General features: G+C 44.1%; 1 protein-coding gene across 1 annotated transcript in view; it reads left to right on the forward strand.

The window, feature by feature from the left end:
- Window positions 1-12607, forward strand: part of ptprdb (protein tyrosine phosphatase receptor type Db) — a 152616-nt gene that overhangs the window by 85822 nt on the left and 54187 nt on the right. The window contains exon 5 of the mRNA XM_084004832.1: window positions 1463-1612. Coding sequence (XP_083860958.1) covers window positions 1528-1612 — 85 coding nt within the window. The 5' untranslated portion in view covers window positions 1463-1527. The remainder of the gene's footprint in view (window positions 1-1462; window positions 1613-12607) is intronic.

The raw sequence follows: 12607 nt of genomic DNA on the forward strand, positions 1-12607 counted from the left end.
GTGTGGGTTTAGTTGTGTGTCTGCCTTGGCTGCAGGGATGCTAAGAGCTCTGGGCTCCTGCGGTCTTCTCCCCCCCCCCCCCACTGTCTTTTTTTTTAATCAGATAGCTTGTTCAGGAGTGGAGCGGATTAAGACCGCTACCGCCCCTGCTGATGACTCTGTCCAGTTTTGTGGAATGCCCACAAACACAAATCAGGAGCACACAGCTGCTAACATGCACACAACCGCTCTCATATACTGTACAAGCAATTCAGCACAGGCAGTCAGCGGTAATGGACACATGCATGCACACGCCGAGGCCTCAACGTATGCATGAGCTGCTGCTCCTGCACACACAGCGCGGGCCCCCGCATCATTCATTCATGCAAAAGATTTCACGTGACACACATTTCGGCGTCGTCTTTCACCTCCGCTCACTTTCAGCGTCGCTCTGACAACACGGGCGGTTTCTGGACAGCAGCAGTGATCCGCCATGTCTCATTGTGCCGTGTGATTTGAGCTGTGAGATTTCTGACACAGACTGACGCCTGTCTTCTCCAATGCCAGACACTCACACCAGGCACTGCAGATGGCGGAGAGACAGAGGGACAGACGGAGGGACAGACAGAGGGACAGAGAGAGAGTGAAAAGGCAACAAAAAAAAGAGATTGCAGCTTTGGGGAGAGACATAGTGAAATGTGACTGATAAGATGAATGAGGAGGAAGCAAGAGTGGAATCAAAGAGAGGGGAAAGTCAGATTTGAGGAAGATATATTTGGAATATGTAGAATGCAGAAAAGTAAAAAAATAAAAGATAACAAGATGAGGGGGAGGAAAAGGAGGAAGGCACCAGAGGGGAAACAGATGGAGTCTAAGAAAGGAAGCGAGGTAAGGTTGAAAGGATAGAGACAGTGAGCTGTATGTTGACCCAACACACATCTGTCTCCTCCCACTTTAATCTCCCCGTCATCCATCAATCCCACTCTTCCACCCCTCCATTCAAAAGCCATTCATTCCTTTTTGCTCAATATCAAATCATGTCGATTTGACGTACATTTGGAAGAAATTCACTATTAAAGTTTTATAGATTGTGGGAAAGCTAAAGCAGAAAAAAAAAAAACGAGGCCGCCGCTTTCCTTGGGAGATAAAAATAATGAACTACAGAAGCCGACTGATGCTGAATGTTTGCCATAAGTTGAGATTCATCAGCTACTTTGTGAACTCTCTCTCACACACACACCGAAACACACCTCCGGCATTGAGTGTATGGTCCTAATGAAGCGAGAAGAGGAGAGGCAGCTGCATAACTGGAGTGTAAGGCCTAGAGGGAACTCGCACACTTCAAGTCTGCGCTTGGATGTGTGTGTGTGTGTGTGTCTGTGTCTGTGTGTGTGTGTGAGAGAGGGAGTCTATATGATATCTGAAACTCCCTTAATTTGGACTTTGGCTCGAGTCTAATGAGTTTTTCTTCTTCTCTCCCCAGGTTGTGAGGGCCTGCTTCTATCGTCCTGTTGCACAGTGAGGCAGTGAGCTCACGGTGGATACAGCATGCATGTGTCGACATATCCCATGATGCACTCTGCCAGTCCAGGCCTGCTCCTCCTCAGCTTCCTCTTCCTCGCCGATGCCGACTGTGAGTCCTTTCTCCTTCAGACTCACACACTTGTGTCCTCACACGCACGTCTACTCGCAGATGTGGACATGCGTGAAGAGAAACAGTTGAATTTACACTTTGGGTCTGAATGCACAAGCACACGAAGGGCTGGAATGACCTGGTTTTCTCGTACAAACCACTCCAGCTCCTGATATCACATCCCTGCTGTGTGTGTGTGTGTGTGTCTGTGCTTGTGTGTGTGTGTGTGTGTGGGTGTGTGTGTGGGTGTGTGTTGGGTAGCAGGTTTGATATGAGGCCAGCTGTTTTTGTCCATCACAGTATTACTTGGCACGGATAGACAGACCACATATGGCGAATCAGATAATTTTTTCCACTGCTTGTGCGATTGTGGTTTATACCGGGTGTGTGTGTGTGTGTGGGTGTGATCCCTGATTGTGGCTGGTCCCATGTATTTCTCAGGGACGTGCATATTAGCATTCTGGTTATCAGTCGTGTGCTGGTTATAATTACGGCCGCAATTACTGATTATTTTCAGGAAAGATGAATCTGTCGACTATTTCCTCTATTAATCGTTGGGTCTATTAAATGTCAGGAAATAGCCAGAGCCGATGAGGTGACGTCCCCAGATCGGTGGTTTTGTCCAACCAATAGTCCTAAAGCCACACACATTCTGTTTGCTATCACAGAAGGCTAATAAAGTTGGAAATTGGATGCTGAAAGTTTTGGATTTCTGCCATATGTACTGGAAAGACACACTTAGTTGAGTCCAGATCTCCACTACTTCTGTATTGGGAGATTGAATGATTACAACCCGCAACTGGCAAACCCCCCTAGACACCAATGTCGTCATAAAACACACCTCATTCAAACTACAAAAAGCAGCGATGTATGCAGGCAATCGGCTCTAGGTCATCGTATCAGACACATCATACATCTTGCCAAAAACGGAATGAAACTCGCCAAGCTGCCGTGTAATAGCGGCTGAGGCTCGGAGACGTACAGCAGTGTGTGTGTGCGTACTAGTCGCTGTTAGCTGTTAGCGGTTAGCCAAACACACCGTCCAAAACAATAAAAGTGAGCCAACTAACAACCGCCGATGCAACTAATGGGCTGCAAAGCGTCATAAAACACAATTCATTCAAACTGAAACACAAGCTGCGATGTATGGAAGCCATTGATTTAATAAAGCCTACACTGCACGCTCCGCTAGCTGTTAGCGGTTAGCCAAGCACACCATCCAAGATGAGCCACAGAGCAGCATCGCGTGACCTTTCCTGGCAGAGAAAAGAAATATCTTAAATAATTAATACATTATCAAAATAGTTACATTTTCTGTCAGTTTTAATCAGATTTGGAAAACTACATGGAGCATAACGTAACCTGGTATTCATCTCCCTGTGTATGAATTTAATTTTAAAAACATTGCAACCATCACAGAAAAATTCCATATTTCTTCCATTAAACCAAAAATAATTAAAAACATTCAAAAGCTGACACACCCCATATACTCCAGTAGAACCACCTCCCTATGTGTCATTGTGACATCTTACTGGAGACATCTTCCATCCCAACAAGCCATTATTAATAAATCCCCTATTAAACCATTGCCAGACCATAACTATGCTATCATTTATTCTTATGTTTATGGCTAACAACCACATGGCTCACGTTGAAGTCACACCTACACAGATACCTGACTTGAATAAGTCGTTTACATGCAAAGATTTATCTTGTAATTTTCTTACTTTGATAAATGCTAAGAGCTTATCCAGGTTTGTGAATCCAGGATATGATTATTACGGAAACTGATTAATGAGATATTCCAAAACCCTCAACATTACTGGGATTCTACTGTGTTTAAATATACTTGATATGGGTGGCTACCTGTGTAAGACAAAGTCCTAGCCAGGCACGGCTTCTCTGCCAATTTGTCAGGTTGACAAATGCAGCTTTGAATCTCGCAGCTGCGGTGATGAAAGCATCAGATTTGGGGTGAGATAAGGATAAGCAAAATCAAGACAGGAGGGGAGTGTGGGAGGACTGAAATATGGGATAGACTGAAAGAGAATAATGGAAGAGAAAGCGGAGGAGGTCATTCAGGCTCACCACTGTTAAACATCTGGGAGTAATCCTGTCAGACGCCCATGGTGTCTCGTAGAATTTTGATTTGATTTGTTTTTGAAAAATGCTTATTCCATAAGTGCAAATATATTCTGTTCCCCAGTCTGTTTTGGGGGGAGAATGCAGTGTAGCTTGTGGTTGTACGATGCTGAACATGTATGTGTTACACACACACACACAGAAGCACACAGGCCCGGGGCGGCCCTCTCAGTCCTGCAACGCTTTAAAAGTCCACCGTCACACAGAGCCCAGTAAAAGCACACACATCCACAAAGCACTCTTGTTTTCCTTTCAGCCTCCTGGCCTCTTGTCCCCTGTGTAAGTTCCAGGGTCGGGCAGTAAAGGCTCCAGTCATCCATCAAAACGGTGATGCTCCCAGACTTCCTCTGTAGCGGTTATGGCAGCACAGAGGGTGGAAAGGATTCCCATTTTGTCTCCTCTGTCCATATTTTTCTTTCTCCCCGTGCCCTCGCCTCCTTCGCTGTGACTTCCTCCATCGCTCTTTTCTCACTTTTGCTCGCTGCCTCTTCTCCGCACATCCATATAATCTGGTGAGAAAGGAGGGACAGAGGGCTTGAGGGGGTAAAGGGAGGAAAGACTGTTCTTTTCTCTTCTTATCTCATTGTGCATGACGTACAATGCCTCTTTTAATATCAACAGCGGGGACTCAGAGATTTGAACGTTGAGAATTCAAACAGATGCCGCTGGGACGCTGACATCTTTGTTGCCCGCCGCGTGTCTACATGTTTGGAAATGTTAAATGCACTCGGTGCTCAGTTGTGCTTATCTTCACCCAAACTTTGTGCCAAATGAATTCAATGAATTTTAAGCACAATGGTGTTATTTTCCTCCTCTACTGTATGTCTGGACAGAGGCATGGACTTTTTACTAAACTTTGTCACTGTCGACACAAATCGCCACATACGCCCTGGTGCACTGAGATGCAATCATTAAGATGCAATCAGACGGAACAGTATCCTCCACAGTTGGGAACCTTGCATGTTCCTGCACCATATGTGCATTTCTGCACACAAGCACCAGTGTAACAATACAACCAGTGCACTGAGCTTTGCCTGTGTGAATGCATCGTTGTTTCCTCTTTTACTCCCTCTTTCTGTCCTCCCTCCCTCGCCACCATTTTTTGTTTCCCAGTGTGTTTGTGTTGCGCGTGCGTGCATATGACATCTATCTGGTGGATTAAGAGTAATGCCCTGATCCCGTCGCAAAACTGGGCCACCGCTCCGCATACGCAGCGAGATGCCCCCGTGCGAGTAGCTGCATCCCTCTGTGTGTCATTCAGGGCGACGGGAAACAATGCAACAACAGGGTTCTCGCTGCTGACCCTCATTTGCCCCAAAAACCAACAAGCTGTCTCCCTTCCCCTCGCAGCTTGGATGTAACAGTTAAAATTCCAGCTGAAACGCACATCCTCGTGTGTGTGTGTGTGTGTGTGTGTGTGCGCGTGTGTGTGTGTGTCTGTGTGTGATTGTGTGTTTGTGTGTGCAACTGAACACAACACAATGGCTCCCTCTTTTCAGAGGCTACAGTAAAGAAAGCATTGCTGGATTGCAGCCCTTTAGTAAGCTTTGGTAAGCAGACTGTACATTTTGGTGACTCACATCATCTATGTGATGTAAAAGCTGTGCATATCCAATGTCTTTTTTTTCCTCCATCAACTTGATGGGAAAAACAAAAACGGCAACATGTCATTACCCATCAGAGACCCAGATAGACCTTTTTTTAGGAGGGAGACAAGGGATCTTTAGTGGGCGATAGCAGGTCAGTGGTATTTGTCACAGAGAAGTGGTGTACATCATCCGAAAGCTGAGAACCTGAAGATTACTTTGCAGTTGATTACAAATGTTCTAGTCATTAGTCTGTAATAAACACACCAATTCAAATCTTGAGTGTTTAGAGTGGATAGAACATGGAAGTACGTGATGGCCATCCCCATGCTCACGTATGTCTCAATTTTTAGGTTGATTCGTTTTGGTGCAAAATGTAACAATTTTTCCCCACAGTTTTACCACGTGGAGTATTGATAAAATGAATCCTTTGAAAATACCACTTTAAGATTAAGACTGAGACCTTGATGAACACTGTAGCAAAAGAAGTGATTTGGTGTCTAAAACTTTGACATTAGGAGATAACTTGACCTTTGACCTTTGAGCACTAAATTCTAATCAGTTTATCCCAGGTGGTCTGAAAGTGAAGCCAAAGGGGAAGTGCCTTAAACCAACATACTTTATAATGGCCATCAGGTGAAAAATCCTCCAAAATCTGATTGTTTAGAAGTTTATGATAATAATTCTACCATTTAACACTGTGTATTCAGTTACTGAAAGTGAATCGTAACATTGTGGTTGCCTACAGATGTCTTGTTCAGTGTTTGGTTGTACTTCTACCCGCTTGTGTCACTTCTGGTTCTAAAAAAAAACAAGATGGTAACGACCAAGATGCCAAACTCGAGGCTTCAAAACTGTAATCCACAAATCAATGTCTGACATCACAGTGACTGATATGTATGAGTTCAGCTGAATGTTTGTGCCAAATTTGAAGAAATTCCCTCCAGGTGAAATTGCACTCACAAGAACGTGATATACGTGAGGATATAATGACATTGACCTTTGGCTTTTGACCGGCAAACTCTTTTCACTTCCTCCGTGAGTCCAGGTGGATGTCTGTGCCAAATTTGAAGGAATTCCCTCCGGGTGTTTCCTGAGACATTAAACTGATAACATAATGCCTCTGGTCACAGTTGTTACCAGCACAGAGGCATGAAAACAGCTTTTCTCAGTTACTGAAAATCTAACATTTTCCCACATGACATGTCAGGCTACAACATGGAAAAGACAGAACATGCCCATGTGGTGATTGATTGACCTGTTGACATTGGACCATATTGCCAACGCTCGCATTGCCTTGAGGTTGACTGGAATCTGAGGCTGGAAGCTTGGGTCAGTCTCCCACAATGCAGCACTGGTACTTTTGCTATCTTTGGGAGTCCACCAAGTGCTTCTGGTGACCTCGCGTGTTTCATTTAGCTTCAACTCAGCTTCTGAGTTCAAAGGTCTAAATTGCTATAAAAGCATTTGATATGCTTTGAAAAGATACCATACATACTATAGGATACAGTACATGGTGTAGTCTTTTACAGAAAGTAGTCCCATGGTGGGGAAATTTGAGGCAAACTTGTAATGTGTTTTTTGGGATTTTGTAAATACATTTTGACTCCACTGGATGAAATTTGGTTCCTCTTTGGTAAGAACATAAGAACACAGCACATGTGTGTTAAAGAGTTCAGCCGTATCAGTGAGGATTTATCTGGAGAGCCACATCCATGTGTACGTCCCTGTGATTACGCCTGCAGTTGTCTGTTTTATATGTATATGTATGCGAGCACATGTAGTGCTGAGATTAGACGAGAGATTAGATTGCGATAAGTATCTGGTTTTCGTGCGAGCTTCGTGGATTCTTGTTGCTGATGGATGAGGCACCGTCAGGATTCATCAGCATGAGAAGAAGAGGCAGGGTCACAAAAAGGTTTCTGCCCCCGGGAGGATTAGTTAAGGGTGTGAAACTGAATCAAGCCGGTTCTTTTCTTAGATGGATTGTGTTTCTCCTCTGTGATTGATTGATGTTGCTCGACTCACTGAACGTACAAAAAAAAGGCTAAATCCTGATTGACATTATTGCTCAACTACAGTACAAATGTCACCATCTGCTCTCGGCAGGTTAGACCCTGATGGAGGCGCTGGGTGATTTCTCCTGTGGACTGGGAAGGGATGATCAAATGACCAAAAGGCCTCCGGTGTTATTCTGCTCAAGTCTAAACGGATGATTTTTTACATGCATGGACCACAATTCATTTTAAGTGTTGCCTCATATATGACAACATAGAACGTTCATTTAGAGATCTCTTAGAGTACCTCAACATTTAAGGGATATATACGAACGCATTTTGCTCCAGAGAATTCATTTAGATGGGCAAATCGATGCCTTTCCCATATCTGCCCATTCAATATGAAGCTGGAGCCAGCAGCATAAAGACTTGAAACGGGGGAAATGTCTTACCTGACTCCATCCAAAGTTCATTCATTAACATGTTATATCTGCGTGAAACTTCCATGTAAGGACGAAACTAATGAGATCATGTCTGGTGGTGGTTGGCAGAGGAGTCCTTATTCCTAACGCTCGGGTCAGGCCAGGAAATGTCATCATGCTGGAAAAAGAAAGAAGATACATTTAGGAAGTTTTCTCTGCTGTTAAACTAATAAACGGGTCATTTTTTTACCCTCAAGACATTGGAAGCGTTAACATGGTTGGACAGTTGTTTCTTTCTCTAAATAAGAGAGAAATCTGCTGTGACACGGCAGGAAAGTCGACAGTGATGGTGAGTAGGGAATTAAAGAAATAAGCACGACTCTAATCACGCTAAAATTGTCCTGTAATTTCCTTATTTTTAATTGCCGTGTCGCTTATCGACCCAACTTATTTCCAATATGTCTAAATAATTCAGGGTGTATTTCCTGGAATAATTTATTCCATTTTATTCAAATTCAGCTCCAGCGACGATGTGCCCACTCATCCAGAATATGACAGGAAATCTTAAAAATAAAGAATTTGAATGCTTGACGACCTCTTTCCATCAACTCCAGTGCAAAACATCTCTCCATAGAAGGTGGCAGAACTGGGTCACATCGTAAACATTTCCAGAAGTCACACACAAAATGCCAGTCACAGTTATGGTATTATGTCAACTGTTTAATACCAGTGTTGGCTTTAGGACTAGCATAATATTCAAAGCACATTCATATCAGTCTCATATTCAGTTGTGAGCCTTTGGACTCCCTCAATATGTTCTCCATTACCATCTATACATGTTCATCCATGAATGAGGTGGATAACAGGAGGAAAGTCCACGTTGATGACAAAGAGGACGGAGAAGTTCTGCTGCAGAAGCTCTTCAGCGTGCAAACTTTGCCCGCTAGTTGCTATCAGCAAGTAGCATAGCTGTGTGCCCATCCGCGACTAACAGGATGTGACTGGCGTTAGCTTAGCATTAGCTTAGCAGGTGCACCCGTCTGTGAAGAGGCCTGGATAGCATCAGCTTAGCTCTAACGTAGCGGTGCAGTGGTGTGTGAGTAACACACTGTGACCAGCGCTGAGAAAACCCTCTGTTCATCTTTATGGGAAGCCGGCCCTGACCCAGTAAAGTTGTGTACCCAGTGGGTAGCGCATGTGTTTCTAACGATCTGTGTATAAAAGAAGACCCCATTTGATTAATTCCTCCCCTTGTGTTTCTAACAAATTAACCCTGATTAACTCGGCACCAGCCGGACCCCGGGGCCGCCGTGGCGGGTAAGTGGCATGCTAATTGGACGTGGATTTCAATCGGCAGTAAAAACGCATTTTATTCTTTTGCTGTTGCGTCATCGTAAAAGCGATGGAACCGCGTGCAGCGAGGAGACGAGGCACAAAGTCACAAGGCCTTTTGTCTGAGAGGAAAACAGAGTTTGAAATAAATAATCTAACACTCCAGATTTGGTCGAGGCGCGGACACAGCCGGACACTTAAACTTTATGAAACTTGAACAGCATCTTTTTCTTTAATTTGAAGTTTTATCAAAAGCACTTAATTGTGTGTAATTTCATTTTCTGTGTTGAAACGGCCCATTCGACCAAATGTTTTCCAATTAACACTTATATGTGCTGCAGAAGGATGATAGCTGTCTCTCTGTGTTTATTGGCCCCAGCAATCCAATTCCATTTCCAGGACGAATGTGAGCAGCTGATAATTTGCTCTTAATGTGTCGGTTTGATGTTAATGTGTTTTAAGTTATGGTCCTGGCCAGCTGCCCGCCCACTCTCGGGGCTGACTATCACGGCCCTGGCTCGGGCCTCGATATTGGCCTCGTTCCTCAACTTGTCTGACAGGCCGATTCAGTTCTCATTTGGAGAGTCATCAGCTAAACCGCCCACCGCCGCATGCAGCGCCGCGCAGCTGGATCTCCTCCTGGCAGGGGCTTTAAATTACTCATTACATGCCTAACTATCAACATAAGCGCACACATACGAAGGAAAATGTGAGGCGCAGGCACAGATGCTTGGCAAGTCGCGTCGTGATCCAACGTCGGCCTTTTCAGATGTGATCAAAACCTACAACATGCTGACGCAAATACTCACAAAAAGCTAGTGGTGCACATGAACATGTGTGGGAAGCCGCCGGGGTCGCCTGTCAACGCGTCTGAAAGGGATCAGTAACCTGTTTACCACCCTTCCTCTGTTAGTATCTATTCCTTTTTCAGCTAAAACTACACTAAAACTTCTTATCTGTGATTGTATGAAGTATTCCAGCTTCTCAGAGCTTCTCTGTTCCAATCTCTAACATTGATCGCTGCCCTATCAGACAGAGCGGGTCCATTCTGTGCTGCTGAGTACATTGCTTTTTTGTTGATTTGCTTCGTTGGGAAAGGCCCGTCTGCCTCATGCTGTCTCACATCACATCAGCTAAGTGATCGAGGGCACACCAGATAAGGCCCGAGGGCACATAAATTGCGATGGATTGTCGAGTTTTTGGAAACAATCTGCGGGAGCTCAGATGACTTGACACGGCGCATCCCAGAATAAGTGACAAACTTTTTGGTTTTTATTTCACTTAGTGGACGTTAATAGATGGAATCATTTGAATGAAATAATATCAAAACAAGAAAACCCTTTCTCATCTTTTCGACATTTCACTCATTCAGTCATGCATTACTGTGTCATAAAGAAACCTGGGAGCCACTTATTTATCACAATTTAAAATGATATGCTACTTTTACAATCTGAGAAGTGCATAGTCTTCAGTTCCATCTGTTTTTCTCATACTTTCCATTCGTAAATGTATGCAATTTTCCAATCTTAATACACTGTGTGCTTAAATCACACTCCCTGAAGTAAGTGCTAGCATCTGTTCTTACAAACTCCAGCTCTCTCGCTGCGTCCCTCTAGGTTAAGACGGCATCTGCCAGCTACAGTATGTCCCTGTAGCATCCTACAAAGTGTCATTAGCTTCATTTAGTCTTGCTATTTGTCTTTTCTGCTTCCCCGGTGAACCTCCACAGCCCCATTACTGTTTCCAAGTTCATTTGAGGGGAGTTTATCCCCAAATGGTGTTGCATTTGTCACTGTAAACTCAATTAAAACAAAACAAAACAGAGGTTGGAGGAGAGCAGGGTGGTTTTATCTGTTATCAGATGCACAGACTGTATATAAGAGGTGGACGTAGTCACTGTGAAGTGAAACCCATTGGTTTGAGGACTGCCATTGTGACTTTTGACATTTTGACTGTGGTCATTTAGTTTTTGCACGAAAAGGTGGAGCTAAGTACAACCGAATGCTGAATTAGACATTTTTACACAACCAAAATGGCATGAACTGAAAATACACTGTGAAAGGGTCACAGTTGTAAAATAAATGAACATCCTGCTGTGTTGAATAAGACTTGAAACTGGCGATTGAGGCAATAAACTCATGTTTCCAATGTTTACTGATGTTCTGACTCAAGAATTAGGGTCATTTTCTCATAGACTTCTATACGATCTGACTTTTGCAACCAGAGGAGTCGCCCCCTGATGGCCATTAGAAAGAATGAAAGTTTAGGATTCTTCCAAACTAGCGTCACCTCCCGGAATGGATGACCACCTGGTCAGATGACATATTTGCAACTCGTGAGTCAATATTTGGGCAAATTGTAATCAATGTCAACATCATGTGCTACCCAATGTCTGTATTCTATTTCTTTTTCTAAAAGACGAAAAAAACATTGTCCTTCTTGTCATCAAAGTTTCTCACACATCTTCGGCCGTGACTCTAAAGTGGTCCAGGGAGGAGAGCCGTCTTTGTAATCCCTGCCATCTGTTGTATAGATCAGATCCCACTGTATATCAACCTTTATGTAGGCCACCCTCCTATCCTCCACCCCCCCAACACACACACACACACACACACACACACACACACCAAGAGGGGGAGATTGGCACCGTCTAATTCCATCTAAACCTCTCTCTCCACGGAGCCACTCAGTAGTTTCCCCTCACTTCCATCTTAGGTCATATTGGGGGAAAAGAAAAAAGGCTGTTAGTGGTGACATACAGCAGCACTGAGGTATGTGACTGCTGCAAAGTAAAAAAAAAATGTTCTTCCAGAAGCTGTGAGGTGAAGAAAAGGGCTAAGTGGAACCCTCTGTGGTGGTCAGAGGTTCAATTGGATATTTGAGTAACCTCGTAATTTCTAAAGGATCTAAAATATATGTTTGTGTTCCTCGGGTACAGTGTAGAACAGTATTTTTCTTTCAACTCCATATACAGTATATGTATATATATCTTTTTTCTTTTTTAAATGTACATCTATGAAAAAATAAACCCGCAGGCATCCCTTCTGTCCTGTCAAAGTGCTACAAATATTGAGGTGCCCTTTTGAGCTTGGGCCCACTCTTCCTTGGCCTAAATGTCAAGGTTTAATCCCACCAAGCAGCACGACCAGAACGACCCTGATGATTCTGGCAAAAGACACAACGGATAGGAGCCCAAACAGAGAGCAGAGAAGCGGAATGGGGATAAATAAAAAGGAGGTGAAAAGAGAAAAAGTGGTGGAGCAAGGGAAGAGAGGAAGAGGGGAAGGATGAGAGCCTGTAAAGAGAGGGGAGGAGGAAAGTATGGAGCATACGGTTGAAACCCCCCCCCCCCCTCATTAAGTCAGTCAATGTGACAGGAAGACTTATGTAACACCCCAGAGATGGAGGGAGGAGATGGAGAAAGAGTAACAAGGAGGAGGATGAAAGAGGTAGCAAGGAGAGCTGCTGTGAAGAAGGGAGGGGAAGTGATTCAGTGGCAACGAATTAGGAGAGGGG

The sequence above is a fragment of the Eutrigla gurnardus genome (genome assembly GCF_963514095.1).
Source record: "Eutrigla gurnardus genome assembly, chromosome: 3".
In the NCBI taxonomy this organism is placed as follows: domain Eukaryota; kingdom Metazoa; phylum Chordata; class Actinopteri; order Perciformes; family Triglidae; genus Eutrigla; species Eutrigla gurnardus.